The 25,282-nt window shown below is 46.5% G+C and overlaps 5 protein-coding genes across 5 annotated transcripts; 4 read left to right on the forward strand and 1 right to left on the reverse strand.

Moving 5' to 3' along the window:
* Window positions 1-214: 214 nt before the first annotated feature.
* On the forward strand, window positions 215-1,537 carry DEU56DRAFT_919122 (uncharacterized protein; the record flags this gene model as incomplete). The annotated part of the gene is made up of 5 exons (XM_041358226.1): window positions 215-495; window positions 547-916; window positions 956-1,063; window positions 1,115-1,312; window positions 1,367-1,537. 5 exons carry the CDS (start codon window positions 215-217, stop codon window positions 1,535-1,537), a joined length of 1,128 nt encoding a protein of 375 aa, XP_041201909.1.
* A 2,956-nt stretch (window positions 1,538-4,493) lies between these two features.
* On the forward strand, window positions 4,494-5,065 carry DEU56DRAFT_919123 (uncharacterized protein; the record flags this gene model as incomplete). Its single annotated transcript, XM_041358227.1, has 2 exons — window positions 4,494-4,646; window positions 4,697-5,065. 2 exons carry the CDS (start codon window positions 4,494-4,496, stop codon window positions 5,063-5,065), a joined length of 522 nt encoding a protein of 173 aa, XP_041201910.1.
* Window positions 5,066-6,481: 1,416 nt separating this feature from the next.
* On the reverse strand, window positions 6,482-7,593 carry DEU56DRAFT_748183 (uncharacterized protein; the record flags this gene model as incomplete). The annotated part of the gene is made up of 3 exons (XM_041349332.1): window positions 6,482-6,871; window positions 6,925-7,074; window positions 7,336-7,593. Coding segments are annotated over 3 exons (798 nt in total), but the record flags the coding sequence as incomplete, so codon positions are not given.
* Window positions 7,594-11,078: 3,485 nt separating this feature from the next.
* On the forward strand, window positions 11,079-14,930 carry DEU56DRAFT_874133 (uncharacterized protein; the record flags this gene model as incomplete). The annotated part of the gene is made up of 15 exons (XM_041355925.1): window positions 11,079-11,211; window positions 11,302-11,381; window positions 11,580-11,637; window positions 11,685-11,864; window positions 11,885-12,207; window positions 12,272-12,473; window positions 12,537-12,765; window positions 12,846-12,978; window positions 13,045-13,220; window positions 13,279-13,375; window positions 13,455-13,887; window positions 13,975-14,178; window positions 14,237-14,540; window positions 14,583-14,843; window positions 14,915-14,930. 15 exons carry the CDS (start codon window positions 11,079-11,081, stop codon window positions 14,928-14,930), a joined length of 2,829 nt encoding a protein of 942 aa, XP_041201912.1.
* A 439-nt stretch (window positions 14,931-15,369) lies between these two features.
* DEU56DRAFT_704880 (uncharacterized protein) lies at window positions 15,370-15,791 on the forward strand (the record flags this gene model as incomplete). Its single annotated transcript, XM_041347382.1, has 2 exons — window positions 15,370-15,575; window positions 15,626-15,791. Coding segments are annotated over 2 exons (372 nt in total), but the record flags the coding sequence as incomplete, so codon positions are not given.
* Between the last annotated feature and the right edge of the window lie 9,491 nt (window positions 15,792-25,282).

A 25,282-nucleotide genomic window follows, 5' to 3' on the forward strand; every position in this document is an offset into this window, starting at 1 on the left:
CTCTACGAACTTGTTGTACCATCACTAGCTGTGACTTTGCAGCCTCATCTTAGGTATAATCTGGGGTATGGGTACCATATTCACGAAAATTAGAATATATTAATATATATGACATATTGACAGATCAACCACGTGCTACGGTATCGCATATATGCACCTTCGACGCATCCACTAATATCATTGCTCCTCCTCACTCAATATCCTTCATCCGAGTATGTCTGGCCTCCCATGCCCACCAGGATTCAATGCCCAAGCCTGGATCCAAATCCCCGAATCAGCACAGGTTCAAATATGGAGGGACACCGCTGCACGCACCCAACCTGCTGTCCCACCACACGAATCACAGATTGACCCTGCTCTTCTTGGGCCAAATTTGAGTGGGTTGTCGCGGACCGTACAGCGCAGAGTTCACGATGCGAGTCGTGATGGGCCCCATGCACCTATGCCTCCAATGGGGAACGAAGCCATACCAGGGAGAGGTGCTGAAAGGAGTCGGTATGTCAATAATGGTGCATATATGCGCACAGACTCACCTGTATGATGCAGAAACCAACCTCGCGAACACATGCGCTCACGTACTGATGAGCATAGCCGAAGACGTCGACAGAACACCCGTTCTAGATCCCCTTGTCCACGGGAAAGGAATGCGAGACGATCGCACAGACACTCGCGCTCTCAACGTTCCTCATCACGAAGTTCAGAGGATAGTCTTTCTTGCCCGTTATCAAGCAGTGTGAACCGGACTTCTGATCCACCGGAAATGGATGACTCGGACATCAGCGAACTTCTGCGCAGCATCCGAGAAGATCAGCTTGAAGACCGTGCCAGGCTCGATGCACTTGAGGGCACACGTACGATCCAACCCAGTCGTCGTACAAGACCAACCGGAGCTTTCGGAAGAGGTGGTGCTGCTATTGTGAGACGTCGGGGTGTGTATTGAAGAGCTGCAGCCCAGTCTGATGGCGAGGAGGCCACGGATGACGAAGACGGGACCCGTGAAGATATCACGCAGTCGAAGAATTCGCTATCGAAGACCGGACAAGACGCTAGAAAATATTTAAAAGTGAGTACGCTGTGAAGGATCGTTGGAACGGATAAAAGGTGACACCCATAGACGCACATTACAACAACCTTCCGCAAGATCTGCGGTATGAAGATGAAGGACAAATGGCCCTTACTGTCGGAGGGTGAACGAAGGAACCCAGATACAGACGAGGTATATTACACACCTGATTTTGCCAGCGACGTGCAGGATGCGACAAACATCGAAATCTCCACCAAGGCCGCAGATGTGACATGGAATGAATTGCAGGTTAGTGTATTTATCAAAGTTTGAAGCTTTCCGTTCAACTCACTACGAGAACAGAAGGAGAAAGACAATTGGCCGAAATGCCTCAAATCAAGGACCATCCGCTGGAATAAATCGACTCTCCTCGTCTTCGTGAAAGAGACATTCCGTGGATTCAAGGCAAAATCGAAAGCCGAAACAGATCCTCAACGTGGGCTAGCGCACACAATTAATCAGCGCAACACTTGATGGAGTAACCGTCGCAAAGAGGTAACAATCACTGACATTCACCTGTACCTGTAGTGTTGAAGCTTAAAAGTGTCAGATTAGACACAAGCCTTGATGCAAAAATGACTCTAAACTAGAGAGAGTGAAGCATCAAGTCAGAGACACTGCCTACCCTGCTAATCCCTTCCACCATGAAGCATCAAGCTGGAGTATTTTGGTATGTTTTATTCCGCAATTTTGACTTCCAAATGTGGTAATTCACAAAACATATCCTATTTTGGCCCTTCCTCATGTCTCACTTAAAAATAGATTGCTCCTGCCTTCCCACATCATTCCCACACCCCGCATTTTTGCACCTACTGTGGGAATTACCCCACAACACCAAAAACATCGCCCATTTTGGGAATCTCCACAATATCAATTATTCCCACACCCTTCCCACCTCATTACAGCTTCACCACTACACTACAATAGATCCCCTCTTGTATCTAAGTAGTAGTTTGGTATATATGTGTATAATATTATATAATAAACCACTTTTTTTATTTATTTGTGTGATAGGTTCCCCTCTAGAGCCCTTTCAAAATGATGTAGGATATAAAACATTTTCGCACTTTTGCTCCTTTGATAGGGAAGTGTTCTAGGGCATTCAGAACATGTCTAGGGGTGTATATGAAGAGATTCCCCTACCTTTTTGAGCCCCTGAAGCGCCCTACATCAATAGATATTGCATATGTGCAGGAAAACACACAATATGGTCCCATTTGTTTATTTCTAGGTGGGTGGACTTGGAAACATGATCCCCAGCATCTATTTAACAATAGGAAAAATGTATCAGGAGATCAGGACCATAGGACAAGACCTTATTGCATAGTGTACTCCCCCTCTCCAAGTGGTTTACCCTTTGTGAAAACTTTTCTTGCAGGACCAGATCTCAAGGAGGGTAGGGGGACTATTTCTATGTATATCCTCAGTAGATATATCATATAATTAGCCCATGATACCTACAGGATCCTTCTATAGGAACAAAAACTTGACACATTACAATTATGACATTTCTGATGTGGTTTACCATCCTACTCTTACACAAATCATCTAAGCTGCTCTGAGACAATCATTTGCCAATGTATATATGTTTATTATGCTAAGGATCAGTAAGATCAATGGCAGAAACTTGGGATCTGAGGTAAAGGGGGTATTTCTACTGATAAGAAGCTCATATAGTAATACAGAGTGTCATCAGTGATCAGACACCTGGGATACCTCACCTATATACCCCTTATGACAGCCCTAAAGCTTTAGAATGATCCATCCAGGATTGACTGATTGACAAGCAAAATAACATATGTGTGAAATGTCACAATTGACATCTTTTCACACAAAGTCACATTTATATATCACATAGGTCGAAGATTTTATTAAAAATGTGTAGGATATATAGTAGACTACCTAAGGAACCTATAGTACATACTTCCCTTATGGTAGACTGTTGGTGGAGGGATGTGGTATAGAAATGTTTGAATTGGTGGCTTATAGCCATGTATACACTTACTGACCATTTTCGATGTTTTGGGCATTTGAAGTTTCCCACACTCAATTTCTTATCTATTTCACTTGCCTAGCTCTTAATTATGGGTGGATCTTGCTGTGGCTTTGGGTCTATAATACTGAATATATGTAAAATGTAGTCCAGGGGTCTGATCATTAAATGATGATGATATGAAGGTATGGGCTCCTTATCAGTATACATAGCAAGTATATACACTATCTCAGAACCATGGCATATTTTGAGCTGATCCTGGTATCAAAAGCAATTATATATCCTATACTAATGATATATGAACAGATTGGAGAATTTATGCAAGAATAGAATAGTCAGAAACATGAAACTTGTGAAAAATGTGAATTGTCAAGTTTTTGTTCCTGTAGAAGGATCCTGTAGGTATCATGGGCTAGTTATATGATATATCTACTGAGGATATACATAGAAATAGTCCCCCTACCCTCCTTGAGATCTGGTCCTGCAAGAAAAGTTTTCACAAAGGGTAAACCACTTGGAGAGGGGGAGTACACTATGCAATAAGGTCTTGTCCTATGGTCCTGATCTCCTGATACATTTTTCCTATTGTTAAATAGATGCTGGGGATCATGTTTCCAAGTCCACCCACCTAGAAATAAACAAATGGGACCATATTGTGTGTTTTCCTGCACATATGCAATATCTATTGATGTAGGGCGCTTCAGGGGCTCAAAAAGGTAGGGGAATCTCTTCATATACACCCCTAGACATGTTCTGAATGCCCTAGAACACTTCCCTATCAAAGGAGCAAAAGTGCGAAAATGTTTTATATCCTACATCATTTTGAAAGGGCTCTAGAGGGGAACCTATCACACAAATAAATAAAAAAAGTGGTTTATTATATAATATTATACACATATATACCAAACTACTACTTAGATACAAGAGGGGATCTATTGTAGTGTAGTGGTGAAGCTGTAATGAGGTGGGAAGGGTGTGGGAATAATTGATATTGTGGAGATTCCCAAAATGGGCGATGTTTTTGGTGTTGTGGGGTAATTCCCACAGTAGGTGCAAAAATGCGGGGTGTGGGAATAATAAATAGGTCCTGGAGAAGCCAGGAATTTAGAAGCTGTAGAAGAAGTATGGAAGCACATACTAGAAAAGGTAGTAGCCAGTGAATCCTTGGTGGATCCCAGCTCAAACATATTATGCATTGTGAGAAACCTTGAAGCATCAACCTACACATGTCAGAGAACTAGACACTTTTTGCATCAAGGCCTGTGTCTAATTGTACACTTTTATGCTTCAATCTGACAGTATAGCCTGTGACATTTGTTGCGAGTCACTGATTGGAAGATCCAGAAAGCTGGCAATGTGCTGGCCGGAGATGTCATTGAGCAGTACAAGGTACAACACGATGGCGCTGATCCGTCACCTTTCGTTATTCCAGATCACATGTCCGACGAAGCCTCTGGGCCTGAGGACGAAGCGGAAATGTACGATGACTGGAAACAAAGGATGGCAACGGCGGCGGGATTTGCAGCAGAGACCCTAATATCTCACCTCAAGTTTCTCGAAGTCATCAATCCGCAGTGGAGGAGCACTCAGGTGCACCTGAAATAATCTATTATACAATGACTCAACAGGACATCACGCAGCAATCAAGAATTTTCCACGACTTACGTGACATTTGGTGGACGACGAAGAGCTCAAAGGAACACGAGAAGTTCGCTATTCGAGTCAGAGGATCCGGTCGATGGTCTACCAATGCCGACATCCCGAAAGTGTCACCATACGACTTCGGAATCAATCTCGAGTGGCTGAATGAAGCCCGAAAGGACCGTCTCCTTGAAGAACGGCTCAAAGACTGGGGCAAATACGGAGACCCCGTTCATGTTGTTGCTGCAGCTAGCGAGGAAGGAGACACTGACGATGAGGGAGATGACGACGCTGAGGGAGATGGAACCACAACAGGTGGGGGTGGTGAACGTGATACTGATGGTGTGGGGGAAGCTGAGGACCAGTAAGCTAGTTTTTTTGTTGCGATGGACACATACCTTGTGGACTGCGAGATCACGGATGCTGGATACACATGTACATTATGAATCCATGTAACCGCCCATGAAGAGGTAATTGGTGTCTGGTGAGTTTCCCCCGGTGCAAAACAGCTCAGAAAGATCATGCTGTGCGTAGAGCAAATGAGGCATGAGAGGCACAATACGCGCACCATAAGGATCTCTCTTGTCTGTTGTGGTGGAAACGAGGCCGATTAATTTAGTGAAGTAAGGTAAAAACGCACAATATACGCACCTCTGCAGCTAAGACACACAAACCCTCCAAAGTCAACCTCGACCGTGCTCAACACTACCAACCTCCAGTAAAATGATGAAGTTCATTCCAAGCACCGCACCCCTTCGAACTTTTAAAGGCCATAAGGATGGCGTAATTGCAGTCGCAGTTGTCCCCGATAGACGAAGAATGGTTACGGGCTCAGGCGACAGTACACTTTGTCTGTGGGACTAAAAAAAATCTTAATGAACCTTAGATAAACTTAGCATCACTTAATAAATATTTTAAGTCAGATTCAGCAAAAATAAATTAAGGAAATTGTGACTTGCCACAAGTAGGGTCTTCGGATGAATGTGACTTAGCTGCTCTGACTGCTGTGCTTATTATAGCTAAGCAACTTGAAAGGTACTACTAGTATGCAGTCGACTCAGCTTGAAGTGGTACTTAGAGATTGTTTCAAAGCACTTTCAGGCCCCAAAGTTTCAAAAGTCAAAATTAAGTGAAAAATGCATGGGTGACTTAGTGCTACTTATTGCATGCGCACCACTTCAAGTACTTTATACTACTTTACCCCTTTCTGAGTGGTCCTGACTGAACTTGAGCGCACCCTTAAGGACACAAAGTGAAATAAGCTGAAAGCAGCATGTACTATTTTCCCTGATAGTAGTAGTAGCCTTCAAGTGGTGAAAAGCATCTGTTCAAGTGGCGAGAAAGCATCCGTTCAAGCATTGAGTAAGGCAAAACAGCACAAACAATGTCCATTTTCATATGGCAACTAAGTACAAAGCGAGTTAAGGTGGCAGGCAAGAGCGAATACTAAGCATGGTAAGAACTATCAAAACATGTCAGAGGCGTGGCGGCTAGTACTAGGCTAGTAGTAGTGGTAGGTCCATGATACTAGTATCACCAGATAGCAGCGGCAGCTCGAGAGCCTGAGGGAAAGGGTAGTAGTAGTAGTAGTACAGTGAACAACTGGAAAAACCTCAGGCTGATTTACACGCCGTGATGGCAGGAACACGGGGTCTGGATACTATTAACACCACCACCACCAGCATAAGCCCACTAGCATTAAACATTAGCCTTGTAGTAGTAAATACAATGAAAAAAAATAATCACCGTCGGCTTCGAGGAAGGCGCAAGCCACGTTAAGGCTCCTACTCCACATCAGAGCCGCGGCCGTCATCTCCCTCGGACTCGGTGTCTGATATATCCACCAACTGGGCACGCTCATCCAGGTCAAGGTCGTCCTCCACGGCAGCATCATCGACATCATCGCCAGGACGACAACTCTTCTTCGAGAATTCCATGGCAGATGCAATGATGACTTCGAACTTGTCCTCGCGCAGGTTCTTCATGATAGCCTTCGCATAGGCGCGTGTAGATGTACCCCAGGAGACGTCGTTGAATCCTGTTTGCCGACAGGACACCTTGCCGGTAGACTGATTCATTGTCTTCGGCAACAGAATGCTAGTTTTGTTCTTCGCGGCCTGAACCATTTTAATGGTGAGTGTACGAGTAGACCAGAGGGTCAAAGCTCGTTCGACCTAGTTGAAACGGTTGGTGAGATTAAAGAATAAAAAAAATGACAAGTACATACCGCGGCACATGACAATGTGAGACCCCCAGCAGGATTCGCCGGTACACCTGGCTTGTCTACCCCAGGTATCTTCCGAGCGCCACGGGTTGCGGTGAAGTGTGCACCAAAGGTTTGCACAATAAATGCACCTTGATAAAGGCGCCGGAATTTCTGCACTAAGCATTAGCACAATGACAACTCGGTAATTGATTGAGATGGAAGAAGTACTTACAGACTTGTCATTGCCATTCGCCTTCTTGTATAAGAACCGAAGGTTGCTGAGTGCATACTCCGCAAATTCGGCGCGATTATCGTCAGAGTCCCTCAACGAGTCCTCAGATTCGAGGTACGCGATGACAATCGCAATAGCTGCTGAGCCAATGTGGCTGTGGTAGGAGTCGGCGACTTGCTGAACAGCCTATATTGAAGTACATCTAAATTAGTACCGCCGTTGATGAAATTGAGCGCACTTACAATGTAGTAGACTGAACTAAGGCTTGACACTGTGTGGGTGATGTCGGGAAAGACCGCATCCCAAATCACCTGCATCTTCTCACACGCCAGCTTGGTGGGAACCTCCCAGGGATTGGCCAATGTGGCGACATATTGGATGTATGTTGAGATAAAGACACGGCGCCAGATTTTCGGATTGATGCCCTCGGGGAGGTCTTCATTGCTGGGTTTCTTCACTCATTCAGTTTGACGGACAGGGGAGCCTTTAACAAGAGCCTGTAGTAGTAGTCAGTAGTAGAAATAAACACGATGTCAAAACAGACACTCACTGAGCTCATTACTCGTTTTTTCCCTTTGGGAGGGCTAGCGATCGCAGCCTCGCGTTCGAGACCGTGGGTCTCATCCTCGTCAGAGAGTCCTCCATCAATGATTTCAAGGTGATGGTTCTTTTTGGGTTCTTGAATCACCCCCGCTGCGTGAGAAATCAAAACGTTGTTGGTCAGGACTGAATTAGATGATGATCGAGTGCTGCCATTGGTCAGGGGGGGAAGAATGGATCCACTGCGGCGCGAGGCTGAGCTATTTTTAAAAATGCTGGGCTGGCTGGTGTTGGCCTTGCTACCAGGCTTTGCGTTCTTTGGGATGCTTGCGGCCCAATCATTGATGCCAGTTGAAAATTCCTTTGGGTCGGTAGTACTAGTAGAATCACTGAGAAAAAAATAATAAAGGATTGTTTCGTCAAGGGTGAGCATGATATTGATGGGACAAGTCACAACAGGAAAAGAAGAATCGAACTTCGTACCTTTTCGGCTGAAGCGGTTTCTTATCACATTTTCGCTTGCCCTTCTCCTTCTCCTTCTTCCCCTTATCATTGGGCTTCTCCATTGACTTCTCCATCGCCTTCTCCTTCCTGCTACCCCTTTCTTCAGTCTGATTATCACGAGGCCGTGCCTTAGGTGTGTTCTCATTGCTCAAGACCGGCATTGCCCACTGAGGCTTATCTGGGAGATCAGTATCCATAGGTTCGTCATCTGAGCGACCGACCTGAGCTGGCGGGGCTGATTTTCTACTAGGAGCCTTCTTAGGCACGTTCCAAATTGGAGGGTCAGTGACCATGGCATCGTCATCGAGGCTGTCAGCTGGGAGGGCCGATTTTTTGCTGCGAGCCGCCTGAGGTGTCGTGTTGATAACCTGGACACTCGACTCCGTGTCCGATTTGATACTTATTGTGCTGGCAGGTGGGGCTATCTTTCTCTTCTTATTCTTCTCCCGCTCATTCACCTCTTCAAGTTGCGCCGCCTTGATTGCATCCCGTACCTTAGGCTTCTTAGCCTGCACCTTCGTACCCTCCCGTTTGTCGACCTTCGCCTTCTTTTTCGGCGGCGACGCAGGATTTTCACTCAGCTCTGAGTCATCCGCGTGGGAGTCAGTTGTTTCTGAGGCTTGGGATGGATCTGGATTGAAGGTGCTGGTGCCAGCGATGGTGTCGTCCATCTCGACCTCAGAAATGAACGTGTTGTCTTCGACAGGCGGCGGGGTGGGTTTGACACGAATCTTCTTCGGAATGGGCCTTGGATGGGGCTTTGGCTTTGGTAAGGCTGCAGCCCTCGGGGTAGCGTCGGTCAACGCGTCCTTGTCGGCTTGATTCTTCTCGTATTCGGCAACTCGTTTGATCCCAGCGCCTTTGGCACGTTCCTTTTCTTCTTTGGCGTCTATCTTGAACTGACGCTCAGCAGCTACTTCTGCTGCAGTACGACGTTTCTTCTTTGGGACCACGTCTGGAAGACCAGGATGCTGAGCTGCATTGTTGGCGCGGGTAACACGGCGAGTGGACATTTTGATGAGTTGGAGTGTTGAAAGGAGCAAGACTTGAAAGGTGAGCAAATTTCGTCAATTTACGGTGGTGGTAGTAGTAATAACTAAAATGGCTCAAATTCGGACTTAGACAATTTCAGGGTTTTGCCACGCCTCACCAGCATGGCACATTGACATTGGACTCCGGGCCTGGTATGTGGTCGATGATACTACTTAATACGACCGCTATCTCATTGATCTTTTTGACCTACAGAGCTGATTGATCACGCTATCCTTCCAGTAAAGGACGACATGTTCTTGATCGATACCCAAAAGGTGTGATAGCACCCATCATTTGGTAGCCAATCATAGCCTTCTGACCACTTTGGCTATGGTTCATTTGATGCTCAAAGGATCATTCTCGTCGCTCGATCAACTTCTCAGGATGTTTCGGGTCGGTTGCACGAACATACTGGACCTCGACTGACCAGCATTTGAAGTCAGGTAAGTGTTAAACGCAATTCTAGCGTGCATGAGAACCTTATTCTCACATTTTCATTACTTCTACACCAGAAGTCCAATAGGCAGACAGCGCTGCTTTTCACAGTGGATATGTACAAGCAGATCTTGTTGCAGTCCGTCTATCAGATCACTGTCTGCTACCCCCACTTCAACCCTGGCATCAAGATCCCGAGCCCCATGGAGACACCAAGACACGACACCATTGCACAGACGCTGGTCTCCAACATGTCTTGTTTCTACGATCAGTACAATTACCTTTATCGGTGAGTTGAATAATGTGGTGTCTGGACTACCCTCATGGCTGGTTTGTAGGGATCACTGTGCAAGTGGTCATCGTGTTCATCGGGGGGACCACATTCTAGGTGACGCGTACTATTAGTGGAGGCTTCTGTGATGTCTCAAAGCGAAGGCACTCCGCATGTCAAACGCTCATGTCCTCAAAGCGAAGGCCCTCCGCATGTCAAACGCTCTCCAATACCCTGCCCTTTTGGTCGCAGCTCCCATGATCATTGAACCCATTGCACAGCCAGAGAAGGGCGCAAGGTACTGCAGGGGAGCAGCCTCTGAGGCGGTAGCAACAACAATGGTAGAGTACTCCATTGCGTCATTTTCCTCGAGGGTCTTGACAAGCTGAGCAACAGTCGAACACTTCTGGCCGACAGCGACGTAGACACAGTAGAGCTTTTTCTCCTCGTCCTTTACTATTAGCTGAGGCTTCTGTGATGTCTCAAAGCGAAGGCACTCCGCATGTCAAACGCTCTCCAACATCCTGCCCTTTTTGTCACAGCTCCCATGTTCATTGGGGGGACCGCATTCCAGGTGACGCATACTATTGGTGGAGTCTTCTGTGATTGTCCTCAAAGCGAAGGCACTCCGCATGTCAAACGCTCTCCAACACCCTGCCCTTTTTGTCACAGCTCCCATGTTCATCGGGGGGAGGGGGGGGGGGGCATTCCAGGTGTCGTGTACTATTGGTGGAGGGCTTCTGTGACATGTCCTCAAAGCGAAGGCACTCCGCATGTCAAACGCTCTACACTACCCTGCCCTTTTCCCGATCTGAATGGGTCACAGCTCCCATGTTCATCAAGGGGGCTGCATTTTTGGTGCGTAATATGCATGTTTGTTGTACTATCATTGCCTCATTACTTTTGGAAGGCTCTCACTGCTCACAACAATGCATATACCTCGTGCTTCAAGTGGCGCCTTCACAGGCTCTTATGCTAAGGTAAGTTTGACTATAACTTTCATGCCGCACACACCTCTGAAGCTCAGACTTGTACGCTCCAATTACCCTGCCAGTTCTACACCATCTCACGATGCCGGCCAGTACTACCAACCTCCGTAGCTGAAAGACATGCACCCATAGCCATCCTCGGCCTATGCTACCATGTTTAGTAGTGGGCTGCATGCGCCATTTCCACAATAGGTCCGGGCGTACTTCCCACATGCGATCCCAGCATGAATCACAAAATTTACCACTACCACACCATTCATCCGCCAGTTTCAGTAGTTCTTCCCCGCCTACTAGTCGCAAGCGCAGTTCATCGTCATCGGCGTCTCAATCTGGCCCTAGACGTCCCTTATCTGATTCAAGTTTAACATATTGTTCACGCAGCCTAAGCAAATCAGAGGGAGCTCCTGACAGTCACGCTCCAAGTCAGGATAGTAGCGCTCATGATTTCAAGGTGGCGTTCAATCCACCTGAGGATGTCATGGAGGATGGTCATGGCAGCGGTCATGATTTTGACATGGAATATGATGTATCACATCATGGTGGTGCCTTTGAGGATCAGCTTTCTGCTGAGCCGCAGGCAGGCCCTACAAGTGGCTCGGATGCAGAAGCAAATCAGTCTCCTAGGAGCAGCGCTAGTTCTAACAGCCAAGCTCCGAGTCGAGATCACATCCAGGCTCAAGAGGCTCCTCAAGCAACTACTAGATCATATCATCCCATCATTAACGGTACATGTTATTTATGCTCATACAATTTGTGCTCATACTCCCCCCCCACGAAGGGAGAATCTGCGATGATAAAGGGAATTTTATACCCTCGGACGCTCCACCACCTCCACACCCATCAGATCGCGGATCTGACGACTGGACGCCATACAACGATCGTGTTGAGTTCGAAGTTGCCGATTTCATGTACCATCGAAACCAAATGTCTGCAGGCGACATTGATTCATTTTCAATCTGTGGGCAGCTTCTTTAGCAGCTCACGGTGATACCCCACCATTCATGAACCACACCGACATGTACAACACTATCGATTCAACTCCTCTTGGTGGTGTTCCCTGGCAAAGCTTCAGCTCACAGTACAACAGAATTTTACCTGACGACTTGGATGATGTTCCGTCATGGATGAAGTCTGAGTACGATGTATGGTTCCGAGACCCTCGGCTCCTGGTGCACAACATCGTATCGAACCCGGATTTCAAGGATGAATTCGACTATATGCCACTACAGGAGTATAGTGTTAGTGATGGAACACATCAATTCCAGGACTTTATGTCCGGTGACTGGTGTTGGAAACAGGCCGTAAGCATTCAAGTTGCTCACTCACTCTTCGAGTTATTTGTCTCACTTCAATGATTTACTGCAGGACTTAATCGCACAAGACCCGGATACAATAGGGTCAATGTCCGTCCCTATTATCCTTGGAAGCGACAAAACGACAGTCTCTGTTGCCACCAGCCATAATCAATATTGGCCGGTCTACATGTCCATTGGCAACATCCGCAACAATGTGCGGCGTGCACACCGCAATGGTGTTGTACTACTTGGCTTCTTAGCCATTCCGAAAAGTACGTACTCTCTACTAATTGTGTGCGCTGCTGTTACTAGTAGTGTGGTACTGATCAAAATAGCTGATAACGAAGCCACTAAGGATGCGCACTTCCGAAAGTTCCGACGCCAACTTCTACACTCGTCACTTGCGAAAATGCTCGAAACACTCGAGCCTGGAATGACTAAACCAGAGGTGCTCCGTTGCCCTGATGGCCATTTCCGACGAGCTGTGTATGGTCTTGGACCGTACATAGCTGACTACCCCGAGCAAGCGCTGCTTGCGTGTATAATACAAAATTGGTGTCCTAAGTACGTGTTTGTCTTATTCTTCGTGTCACTATGCTAAGTAGGACTATGGTGCTATTTACTATTACTACTCACACCTGCAGATGCACCGCACCAGCAGACAATCTCGATGAAGGCACATATGGCCGACGTTCCCGCGATCACACCGAGGTATTGGTTGAGGAGTTTGAACTAGGCGTTCTGTGGGATGAGTACGGCCTCATTGGAGACATCGTAGTGAGTACGATATTTTACTATCTACTTGTCTCTTTCCCATTTACACACCTTACACTATTTATACAGCCATTCACTAATTACTTTCCACGTGCCGATATACACGAGCTCCTTTCACCAGACATCTTACACCAGCTCATCAAGGGAGCATTCAAGGACCACCTAGTTAAATGGGTACACGACTACATCGAGGCTCGATATATGGAAGCCAATGCGAACAAGATACTAGACGACATTGACCGTCGGTAAGTTTATCTTCAAATTTGCTCGGTTACTGCTGCTGAATATGTGTAATCCTACTAGCATTGCTCTAGCTCCAACGTTCGCAGGCCTTCGACGATTTCCAGAGGGTAGAGGGTTCAAACAGTGGACTGGTGACGACTCGAAAGCACTTATGAAGGTCTGTACTGATATTCTGTTATTTTTCATAGCAACAGTGCTACTAGTACTAATATTTCTAACGCGCATTTACTGCACAGGTCTACATACCTGCTATTGAGGGTCATGTACCCACAGAAATGGTACAGGCTTTGCGAGCATTACTCGACTTCATCTACATCACTCGCCGCAACATCATCAACTCAAAGAGCCTCGACGCGATGGATGACGCCTTGGAGCGTTTTCACAGATACCACAAGATATTCCAAACGTCCGGTGTTCGACCTAAAGGGTTTAATCTCCCTCGACAACATTCACTAATCCATTACCATAAGCTCATTCGAGCGTTTGGCGCGCCAAATGGGCTTTGTTCATCGATTACAGAGTCCAAGCACATTAAAGCCGTCAAAGAGCCATGGCGCCGTTCAAATCGTTTCGATGCTCTCAGCCAGATGCTACTTACCAATCAATGTATTGACAAGCTAGCTGCTTCACGCGTTGATTTTGTTGACCGCGGGATGCTACAAGGGACATGTTTGTCATACATCCTCAACAAACTTGGTATGTAATTGTCATGATGCTGAGTTCACCAACACTAATCACCACCTTCACAATTCATAGGGATACTAAACACTCCATTGGCAGCACCCATTGAACAAGATATCCCGGACCAGGACGAGCCTTTTGGACGCTACCATCACGCAACTACTGATGATGCTGGAGGCAATGCAGACGAAGATGAGGGTAACGCCGACACTGAGCCCGACGCTGATGCTGTTGCCGGGCCAACGGTACTTGCCCATGTTGACCTGGCGAAGACAGCTGGTAAGTAGTTTTGTGCATGCTTGCATCATGCTTCCACTCACCATACACTTTACTACAGCCAAACGACTTTACCCGGAGCTCATTGCAGATCAGATAGGTCAACCCAACTTCACGACTTTGATTCAGTATTTTCTGCACGACCAATGTTGCTCTGACACCAATTCATCTAGCTCTGACTCATCCCGGTCAGCACTTCCTGAGATCTACGAAAAGATCACACTGTACACTTCAGCTGTGGCGACCTTCTTTGCTCCTAGTGATCTATCGGGGATCGGCGGTATGCGCTATGAGCGTATTCGTGCTGTAGATAGCTGGAGAAATGGCCCTGGACGCTATGATTGTGTCTTTGTTAGCACTGATTCGTCTGCTGAAGGCATGCGCGGCTTCGACATTGCTTGAGTGAGACTATTTTTTTCTTTGAAGCATGATGGTATCACATACCCTTGTGCACTTGTACAGTGGTTCAAACATGTGGCAGACTCCCCAGATGAAATTACGGGAATGTGGGTTATAGAGCCGGAGCTTCTCGAAGATGGAACACGCTGTGTGTCTGTCATCCACCTTGATAGTATTTTTCGTGCGGCCCACCTTATACCAGTATTTGGGGGTGACTTTGTGCCAACCAATCTCGCTTACTCGCAGACACTCAATGCTTTTCGCACTATGTCAACAATTACATTGATCATCATGCTTATGAGATCGCATTTTGACTTAATCTTAGTACTATACTTATTAGAATATTCTTTAGCTGAAATCAACTTATGTTTTACGCTTAGTAATGATGATCTGAGTGGAGTCTACTACTTAGTAGGTCTCAGATTTCACTTATTATCACCTTCCTACTTATATATTCTGAATACACTTGATTCGTAGCATTGGCTTAATTTCTTTCTTGTGTTTCGTTTGAGTAGGTCTCAAATTTCACTTATTTTCACCTGCCTACTTATATATTCTGAATACACTTGATTCGTAGCATTAGCTTTATTTCTTTCTTGTGTTTCCTTTGTAAACAATTCTCTAAGTAGAAATTAAGTAAAAATGATCTTCTTAGATTACTTGGTGCACTTAATATCGTTTCAAGTAACAATAAGGAAGATAAGATGGCTAAGAAAATTTATGATTTTGCTGATGTATATGCTGCTTATATATGCATATATCGTTTACTTAGACTTATCATAGATGAATTCAGTCATCAGTGCGACACATTCAGATGATGCGGCTCGTTTGAAGTCGCAAATTGGACACTATGTGGCGCCAATTCCATCTGATGGTGGTTTAAAACCCGCCATCTACAATGGTAACCCCTCGCGATTGCATTTGGGTGTGAACCACCCTGTATTAGCATCCTTTCTTTGTCCTGTTTCACAGCTCACAGAATTCACGCGAGATCCAGCTGAGTACATATCAATTTATATAGTGTGTGCATGCTGAGATTCGCATTTCGCAGGGGCCAGAAAAAACTTGCCAGCAGAGGAATCCTCATGACTGCCAATGACTTCCCCGCATTCCTCTGGTCTGGAAATCCCCCTGGATGTGACTATGATGACGAGGCTATGACTGAAAGCCTATTCCAGGGCTATCTTATCGAACACATAAGTTTTTCTCAAGTATGGCTATCAATCTCACCAAGAACCTGTCTAGGTATTGCGGCATATATTTACAGGCCCATCAACTGCCTTAGGTCAAGATTCGCGGGCTACACGCACTTGCAATGCCACACTACACGATATGACAAATGTCAAAGCGGAGCATATCGCTTACGCTTGTGTACAAGTAAGTCCTGTTTGATTCACAAACATTCTTTCTCAATTTTCAATTTTCAGGCACATTTCGGAATCAGCGTGCAGAATAAGTGGTCGGACATCGACGGCAAGTTCAAATACCCGGAGTTTTATTACAACATTATCGACTTTATTCGTGATTGTGGATATACCAACTGGGTGCAAGAACTAAAGAAGTGGTGGAATGTGTACGTGTTTTTTTTAATCATTTGACTATCCTGACAATCTTGTTTCTGTAAGGACGCTCTTCAAGAATGAGGATGGCAGAGAAGGCGGATCAGAAGGTAATGATCGTGGAAGGAGTTCCTCGGGTTCCATGGATAGCCTGGCGAGAATGCGAGCACAGGTTGCCGCGCGCTCTACCACTGCTAAATCCTCTGCAGCCCCTGAGGTCCCTGTTCCTCCTCCGCCGCCTGCTCATCCAATTACTACTCCTCCTCCAAGTTCTCCAGCTCTGAACTCTGCTGAACCTCATATTACTTCTCCACTTCCGCCTGCCATTGCTTGTCGTCTATCAGCTGCGAAAATGGCCTCCAGTTCACGCAAGTCACCTGTGTTAAGCAACTTAACGGATGACGATGACACACTCGATGACATCACCAATGGAACGTCGAAACATTGGGCCCGGCCTGAGGCCCTGAGGCCCTTTGGGCCGAGCCTTCATAGGCCTGGCCTGTGAGTTGGAGAGGCCCGAGCCCGGGGCTCAGGCCCGGGCTTCCCAGTTTGGAAACACCTGTACAGTTTATGCGCCACTGGTGAGTGATTCTTTGTGCAACTCTACCAGCAGAACACGACGGTACCGTACTGATGCCTCCCACAGTGATCTCTGATGACGACACACCTGCCACTGTCACCGTGCGAGCCAAGCGCACTATCATTCCATCATCTCGCCTTACCGACTCTAACAACAGCACAACACCAGAACTCCGCAGCCACAAAAACATTCAACAGACTCTCCAACCTACGGCTATCAGCAACTCGCTTGGCACCAACCCAAGAAATACTGGCAAGCGCAATTTGACGAATGCAGACTGGACTCCTTCCTTGACAGAAGACTTAGTGGAGTTGTCCAGTGAAGGAGACGAAGCCGCGGGCCACAAAGGTATGTTGCAGCCTCTGCATTTGTATACTTACTCTTCAATTCTATAGGCAAACACCTTCGTCGGGCTCACGATCCGTCGTTTACGGATGACACCCGTTCTTCTGCATCTCTTGTTGATGATGCAGAAGAAACTCCAAGTACTCACAACACGACGCCTGCAGCCACGGACGATTTTTTGTCCGACATCGACGTACAGGACATATCAATGACACCTGTACTTCGACGTGAGGAGAGGAGCTGCGATGTCAGTGCGTTTTTCGGCAAACCCTATGCACACAAGGTCAAGGACGGGAAAACACGTTCAGTCCGAGACTGTGAGTCGTGCAAGTAAGTGCATATTCTTTTCTCACTATCTCCACTGACAGAGTCGCAGAACAAAAGGATACCCATGCCAGATCGTTAGCGACACATCAACATGTCGACGCCATATTGCATTCCGGCATTCAGTAAGTTGGTTTTTCGTTCTGATTCTTGACACTCTAACATTTACTACAGAATAATTATCGCCAATGGTGCAAGACTAATAACTTCGAATTGATGTTGCCTGAAGATATCAAGGAACGAAAAACAGCGGTAGCTATTGTGAATGTGCAGCAAACGAGTCTCGACGGCCATCTGCAAGAAAATCCTTCTACTGACATTGTTGTCCCGTACACGAACACAATCTTTCGTGAAGCCGCTATTGAGTGGTTGATTTCCACTAGCCAGGTAGGTGTTGATTTATTGTATTCGCAGTGATTTTTGATTATTTTGCAGCCTATTCAAGCAATTGATCACCCGGCCTTCCAGAAGATGATTGCTGTAGCAGCTCGTGCTACGAGCGGTGTCGTTCTGCCGAATTGTAACGCTACACGCGGCGAAATCATGAATTTATTCAAGAAGCAGATGACGAAGTTAAAAGAATGTCTCAATGTAAGTTTTCCCTTGTACTATTTTACACTAATGTTTTGTACTGATGTTGCAAACAGAGCAAGTTTGTGTCTGGTGCTGTCAACCTGACATGTGATGCATGGCAGGCCAGTAATGCAGATGGCTATTTTGCTGCTACGGGCCACTGGATCGAGGAAACATCACCCGGTGTCTGGCACCTCGAATGTGCCGTCCTCGGATTCACGCAACCGAATAACTCCCACAATGGCCAACGTCTTGGGCAGGCTTTGTTCAAGATAGTGGATCGAGTGGGCATTGCTCATAAGGTAAGGTGTTAAGGTGTTAAAATCTTGGTGCGGTGCTCACGTGGGTATTAGATTGGCCACATTACATGTGACAATGCCTTGAATAATGACACAATGCTTGATGAATTGGCACGTCGGATAAAGCAAGGGACCGGGACAACATGGATCCCAAAAAAGCGACGCATCAGGTATAGTTGTGTTGATTTGTTTCGTAATTCTACTAAGATGGAACTTGAAGGTGCCTGGCTCACGTTATTCACCTTGCGACACGAGCTGTCATTTCTTCATATAGCAATGCCCTGTACTATAATCCTGAGCACCCTGATTTGTCTATCCCTCAAGCCCATGGTTGTCGAGATGAAATTGGTCTCGTGCGAGCCATTGCAGTCAAGGTTCGTCATTTTCTTTAATTATTTGACTATCATTTGAGCAGCTATATATCAGGCACGATCCTCGGCTCAACGAAAGCAACTCTGGAAGGACATCCAGACCCGTGCACCTAACCCAAGCCCTGTTGTCTCGCAACTGTTACTTGACATGCCAATCTGATGGTCCTCGACTTGTGTAATGCTTGACCATGCTGAGAAAAAGAGACCTGTATGTATGATAATATAAATGACGAGTTGAAACTAACTACTGTTCTTTAGTATGTTGATACTTTTGTCTACGAGCTTGGCCTTCGTGAGGCAAACCTTGTGAAACGAGCCAAAATCGATCAATTGAAGCTCCGTGAGGATGAGTGGGCTCGTATTGCTTTATTTACATCTCTCCTAGCCGTGAGTATTAAGTTCCCCTCGTAACCTAAGCTGATCATTACTTTAGCATGCTGACAAAGCTCAGCAAAGTTTCTCATCTGATAGGGGGGCATCCCTTCACCTTGCTTTGCCAGCTCTCGAGGCCTTACACAAGGCCTGGCTGACACGTTCCGAGAATCCCAAGTACGAGTCATTTCGTCAAGCCCTACAAGGAGGTATTGCAAAGATCCACGAGTATTATGACCGAAGTTCAGAGTGTGATGCATACATTATTTCGATGTGTAGGTGATCAGTGGCTCGTAGTAATGTTGATATTCACTGTATTTAGTGCTCGACCCATCCCAGAAGGACTCTCACATCAAACGTTTTTGGGGTAAGGCCACACATGCAAAGGCTCTCAAGGAAGCCGAACGAATGGTGGGTCTTCTGTTTCAAGATATTCCAGTGATATATGCTTACATCTAGACTAGTTTAAGGACGAGTTTATTAAGTTGTATGGCGAGCATGGTGTTCCGTCCTCACCAAAAAAGAAGTCTGGTAAGATACATGGACTTCTTCGAGAGCTCTCTAGTGATGATGAGAGTGGTGATGAGGAACCGGAAGAGTCGGAAGTGGATCCTCAGCTGCCATGGTTAAGAGAGTTCCACCTCTACCTTAACTCACCTACTCTCGTTCCCAATAACATGTCTATCATTCAGTGGTGGGGGGTAAGGTATCATTTTATGTCAACTGAATTGTTGCTAATCTAGCTTAATGTTATAGGTGAATGCTCATCAGTATCCTGTATGGGCATCCCTCGCCCATGATCATTTGTCTATCATGGCTACTTCGGTTTCGAGTGAGCGAGCTTTTTCTGCTGCAGCTCTGACTGTCACGAAGCATCGTAACCACTTGAAGGGTGATGTTGTGGAGGTGATTCAGGTGCTTTGCATGATGTACCAACATGATTTGATCTTCCGAGAGGCTCCTACTTCGACTTTAGAGTTAGCATCAGAGGGACTGGATGATGGCGAGGTGGAGGACATTTCAGATGTATCAGACATTGAGTCTTGAGTCTTAGTAATTGTCTAGTAGTGAAATATATGTTTTCACACATTTTTAACTTGTGAGCCCTGGCCCAGGCCCGAGCCAAGCCCAAGCCAGGCCCAAGCCCTCCTAAAGGGCCTGGCCTGAGTTTTTTCCAGGCCCGAGCCAGGGCTTTCAGGCCAAGCCAGGCCCGATGCATCACTAGTCAAAACAACCGCCAGCCGCCAAAACTCACTCAAAGAGCAAGGGTAAGGGTAAGCAAAGGCGCATCGAGGATTCAGAAGATGAGGAAGATCAGCGGAAAGTAAAATGTGCAAAGAGAACATGCAGGAGGTAGACGGGTGAATATTTTTGTTGCATGGTACGTTCCTGTCGTCTTATTGGCCTAGTACTCATATCTTATTACAGGACTCCTTCACTGTTCCTTTCCACTCAGCATTCATACTTTCACGCTTTCTCTATGGTTCTCTGTTCAAGTGTTTCGTTTTCTCTTCACGACGCATGCCTTACTTCCGGCTCCCGCCCGATAGATGAGTGGACTCATTGCATTGACTCGCGTTTTGTACATTACAGTGTATTACAAGTTCTTGTTGCTTCGTATAGATTGATAATACATTGCATTGCATGAATATATCGGAGTGATACACAATATCTGAACTATCTACGTGATGAACAATTTCTGAACTATCTACACGATGAACAAAGTCGCAAGCTGAAGTATGACGTAGACGCATATGTTGATCGAACTTCGCGTTCCCTAGGATGGCAATACATACTGAGCCCGGCAGCCGATATATCCGACAGTATTGATACCGCAGACATGACCATACATAGTCATGTCTGGGCTGAGTAATTTTTGTGATGCCGAAGGATAACTGATAGCACAGTAAGACTGAATGGTGTTGGACGCAAATGATATGACTCCGGAAGCGCATGCTTTTGGCCTAGTGTAGTACTGAACCGTGGGAACACAGCACAGGTAATATCAATCTATGTGCGTACCAGAACGTTAACGTTCTAATCCATCATGTAGACCAACGTTCCAACACCCAGGACTACACCGATACCACAGAACTCCGATCGCGACGAAAAATCAATTAATCAAGACCGGAGAATGCAGAGAATGCGGAGAGGCTGACTCGAGGAATGCTGTTGAGTACACTTTGAACCGACTTTAATTCTCTCCTCCGAGTCGCTACCGCGGTTTCCCCCGAGTATACCATCCACGGAGACTGTGGCATGCCACCGTGGTGACATCGCCTATAATCCACCTCGCTCCTCGACCTTCCCGTTCAACTTGAATACACACAGCAACTTCTTTTCATTCACTTCCTCCCACAACTCCTTCGCTCTTCTTCCTCCACGAACCACCTCGTGGTCTTATTGATGTACCTCTGTGTCCTTCGCAATTGACTCCATGATCCACTTGCATCTCCCTGCTACAATATTGCCCCTCCCCGACTACCCATCGGTGTAGGCCGCAACTCGGTGTATTGGCAGATCATTCCCGTGCACAAGCGTCCATACATCCTATAATTTATTTGTGGCTTTTTCCAGTCTCAACCCACACACACACACCCGCTAGCGACTCCTCCTCCCATCGACTGCCATCGAACCCTGCCTGCAGCACCCGTCAACTTGGTGGCCCGTTTCACGCCATATGTGCTCCCTTACCAATTGTCGAGGTCCTTCTCACTAGAGATCAATAACTGTGCTCAGAGCGCCTGTGTCTTTTTTGACATATATTGTCGCTTTTGCGTTCCTGGGATGTTCTTGATGGTAGCCAACCTCTCGTTTACACCGGTTCTTACGAAAATCCGCATTACAGAGCCCTTCAACCTTCCGCCTCTCCAAGTCCCTCGAGTCCCCCGAGTTACGACCTGGAATACACTGGCAAGCACTTTTCAAAATTCAAACTCTCTGAGTCGAACAGGCCCCGTCGTCGACACTTACGGTTAAAAACTTGTTGAGCATATCTTGGCCGTGTACACACCCATCGGTCCTCTGCCAGCCATTCCAGAGTCCATACCTACATGAAGATTCACCTCTCCCTCTCCCTCTCGGTCGCTATCACGTCCACAACCGACATCGCACAGCAGATGTTCGACTCCCGCGCTTTCTCTGGTGCTGGTACCTGCATGTCCTGTTCCTAGCTGTGTCAACATCAATTGGAAATATACTGACGAGCCGTTTTATTTTGGGATGCCGAGACGCCAATTCACTTCAAAATCCGACTGGTACTCAGAGGTGGTGGGTCTCAGCTAAGAAAGGACTCGTGAATGTCTTTTTCGGTCCTTCATCTCCAAGCTTACTTGCGGCTTCATAGCACAATGCTAAATACAGTACATGTATCACGCAATTATGCTTAAGACACCAAAATTATTCGTGTTCGTATGTCCGTCTCGTCAAATAAAGTATAAGGCAAACTCCTCCACAGAATTACTCAAGCTCTTCAAAATTCATCGAGCTACGCATGCACGAACGTTCCCAGCACATCTTGTAGTCGCCTTGAGTGAATTTCGTGTGGGCCAGTTGGTGTGAGTTGGGTGAGAAAACAGGGTGGGACGTTGAATGAGGCGAGGAGATGACTTTCCAGTTATCTTTGTGCGGTGGGGCTCCACAGTACGACACCCAAAGGCTAAGAAGTTGGCCATTTCCTCCCTACGCTGGATAACACCTACAATCAGCCAGTTAATGAACGGCGAGCCCTTGCCGATGAACACACCGCGTTCATGACCAGAGAGATCAAAGGAATACGACACTAATTACACACCAATGTGAGTGAAAACAATCCGCTGCTCGAGAGGCACTTCCTTCTTCACAGCGCGCGTACCACGGTTCAGTGCCCAGGCCGCCCTCACAGTCCATAGCACCCTCCTTCAAATTCCTGAACATATGCTCATAAAAAGCTTCAACGACGTGTTTTGAAACAGCACCGTCGACCACCCACATAGTACGGATGACACTCTTGAGCCCCAAAAACTGCAAACCAGCCGCGAGATGGCAATCTTCGTCGGGTGTTTCCTCATCCCCAACAGCGGTATGAAACGCCAACAAGAGTACGAATCAGCTTATGGAGCATTGTTCTCCAAGGGGGCCAATAATGTTGATGGAGTTCTAGATCTAGACGGAACCCTGGACTTGAGACGACAACATATCATGATAAACACACTAAAGTTATCGATAGGACGAAGGGCAAAAGAAGCATAATGGAACAACGGGGGGATTGAACCATAAATAATTTACTCACCTTCACAATACCATGCACTGACGGAGGTGAGCTGGTTATTGAATACACCAGGAAGGACCTGTGCTTCACCACGGTCCACAACGATAACCGAATTCGTTTGGTAGTGACTGACTGACTCTGAAAAATTCAATGCTGCAGGCACTCTGACAATAGCAAATTCCCACGGGCGACAATACACGTCGTTCGTGATGCACATGGGTTAATTCAGATTTGAACAAAGCCTCTTGCAATAACCCCTTTCTGCCAATATGCATATGCACGTCGGCGCGAATTCATTAACAGCAGATTTATATCTGCATCCTGCATAGCACTTGTTAATCGAAACACCTGGCCCACGCGATACTATGGACTTCAGTGCAGTTTTCAAAGTGACCCGGCACTTGTTACAAGAAAACACCCTTCCGCTTAATTTGAAGTTTCCCCACTCGCTCTCATCCCCCAATCACATATCCCTTCAGTTATCAGACCGCGTCTTTCAACAACTCAAAGTTCTCTTCTTTCTTCTGCTCCACGCATTCCTTCTCGTAGCTTAACCACGTCTCATATCTTCATTTCTCGCCTGTCTTCAAATAAGAACAGTAACGACTCATGGAATTTCCCAGACTACGACTTTGATCAAGATTAAATTAGCTTACTTGGCAGGGTGCGTAGAATCTCGGGTTTTGTTAAGCGATTGACCCAAAATGCCCGATAGACCTTGGGTGTATCCTGTCCTTCAACAGCTCAATTCCACCTCTCTTCTCAACAAGATTGCACGCGGTATCACTGTTGCCAGAGGCCCAAATGACTGGCCCCAATTTGTGACCACGACACATGCTAAGATTTCATGACAATCGCAAAGGCTGATTATAAGGAGAGGATTGCTCAGTACGTCTTCCCTTCCCTACCACCTCCCTTGTCTTACTATCTCTTTTCACAGCATTTCGCACAGTCTACAACGATACAAGCATGCTTTCCATCACCCGTGCCTGTGTCCTGCTCACTGGTGTCGTTCCACAGAACAGTTACTTACTCCCTCTAATCTCAGTTCATTGACGCTCAACGCCTCGCAGAGAAACACTCGCAAGTCCACCCCGTCCTAGACTTCCAACTCCACCTTTGGCACCGCCGTTTTCCACATCCGCGACTCTGCATCCGTTCTCTCTGCGCAGGTCATTCAATTTGACTCTTGCAAGCTCCTGCGACATGCACGCGGACAAATCTGTTCAATAATTCACAATTTCTCCATATCGGAAGGTTTGCCGACCTAGCCCCAGACGCTACTTTGGTACAAATATGTTCGACAAGGAAAGTCAAAACGCCCCATTTGCACCACAAATTCAAATAAAAAATTGACAACCCCACTCACACGAGGGAACCTTCGTGGTCGTTCCTTGCGTCGCCAGATACTCATGCAAAACATCCCCTTTCCCTACTGGCGGCATTGCAAATTACAACTGCAAGTTCTGTACACAAGGATCTGACTAAGGAACACGAGTCAGGACTTCCAAATGAAATTCAGAGCGTCTCCGTCTCGCTAACTCGGCCTTGGTACTTGAGCCCGAGAGCGTAAATACAAAGATATGGTGAGGGCCCAGTGCGACTGACGAAAACTGATTGCAAAATGCACCACAGCAATTTCATCATGCAGCCCGCGGTTGACATTTCGATATGTTGAATGGGTGACGGGGGAGCTGTATAGCCTGCAGGGAGCTCGTCTGCATTATCATCGCATGAATGGGTATGATTTGGAGTCGATGTCTTGATCTATATCTAATATGTGACGTTGTTAGCTTTGTGGGGTAGGAGCGTGATCTACCTGAGAACGCAAATAAAAGAACAGTGGGATGCCACAAGTCGACTCTCGAATCCGGACCGTCAATTATGATCTGCGTTGTGGGAACTCAACACTGACATGAATTTCAGATATCCTCGCCAGTACTATGCCATCATTCGAATATTCATTGTTAATGTTAACGTTCAGCCTCCCCATGCGCGTCACCGATATTAGACCCAAAGTTAATATTTATGACACA

Source organism: Suillus clintonianus (genome assembly GCF_016758775.1).
Source record: "Suillus clintonianus strain FC179 chromosome Unknown DEU56scaffold_155, whole genome shotgun sequence".
NCBI classification, from domain to species: domain Eukaryota; kingdom Fungi; phylum Basidiomycota; class Agaricomycetes; order Boletales; family Suillaceae; genus Suillus; species Suillus clintonianus.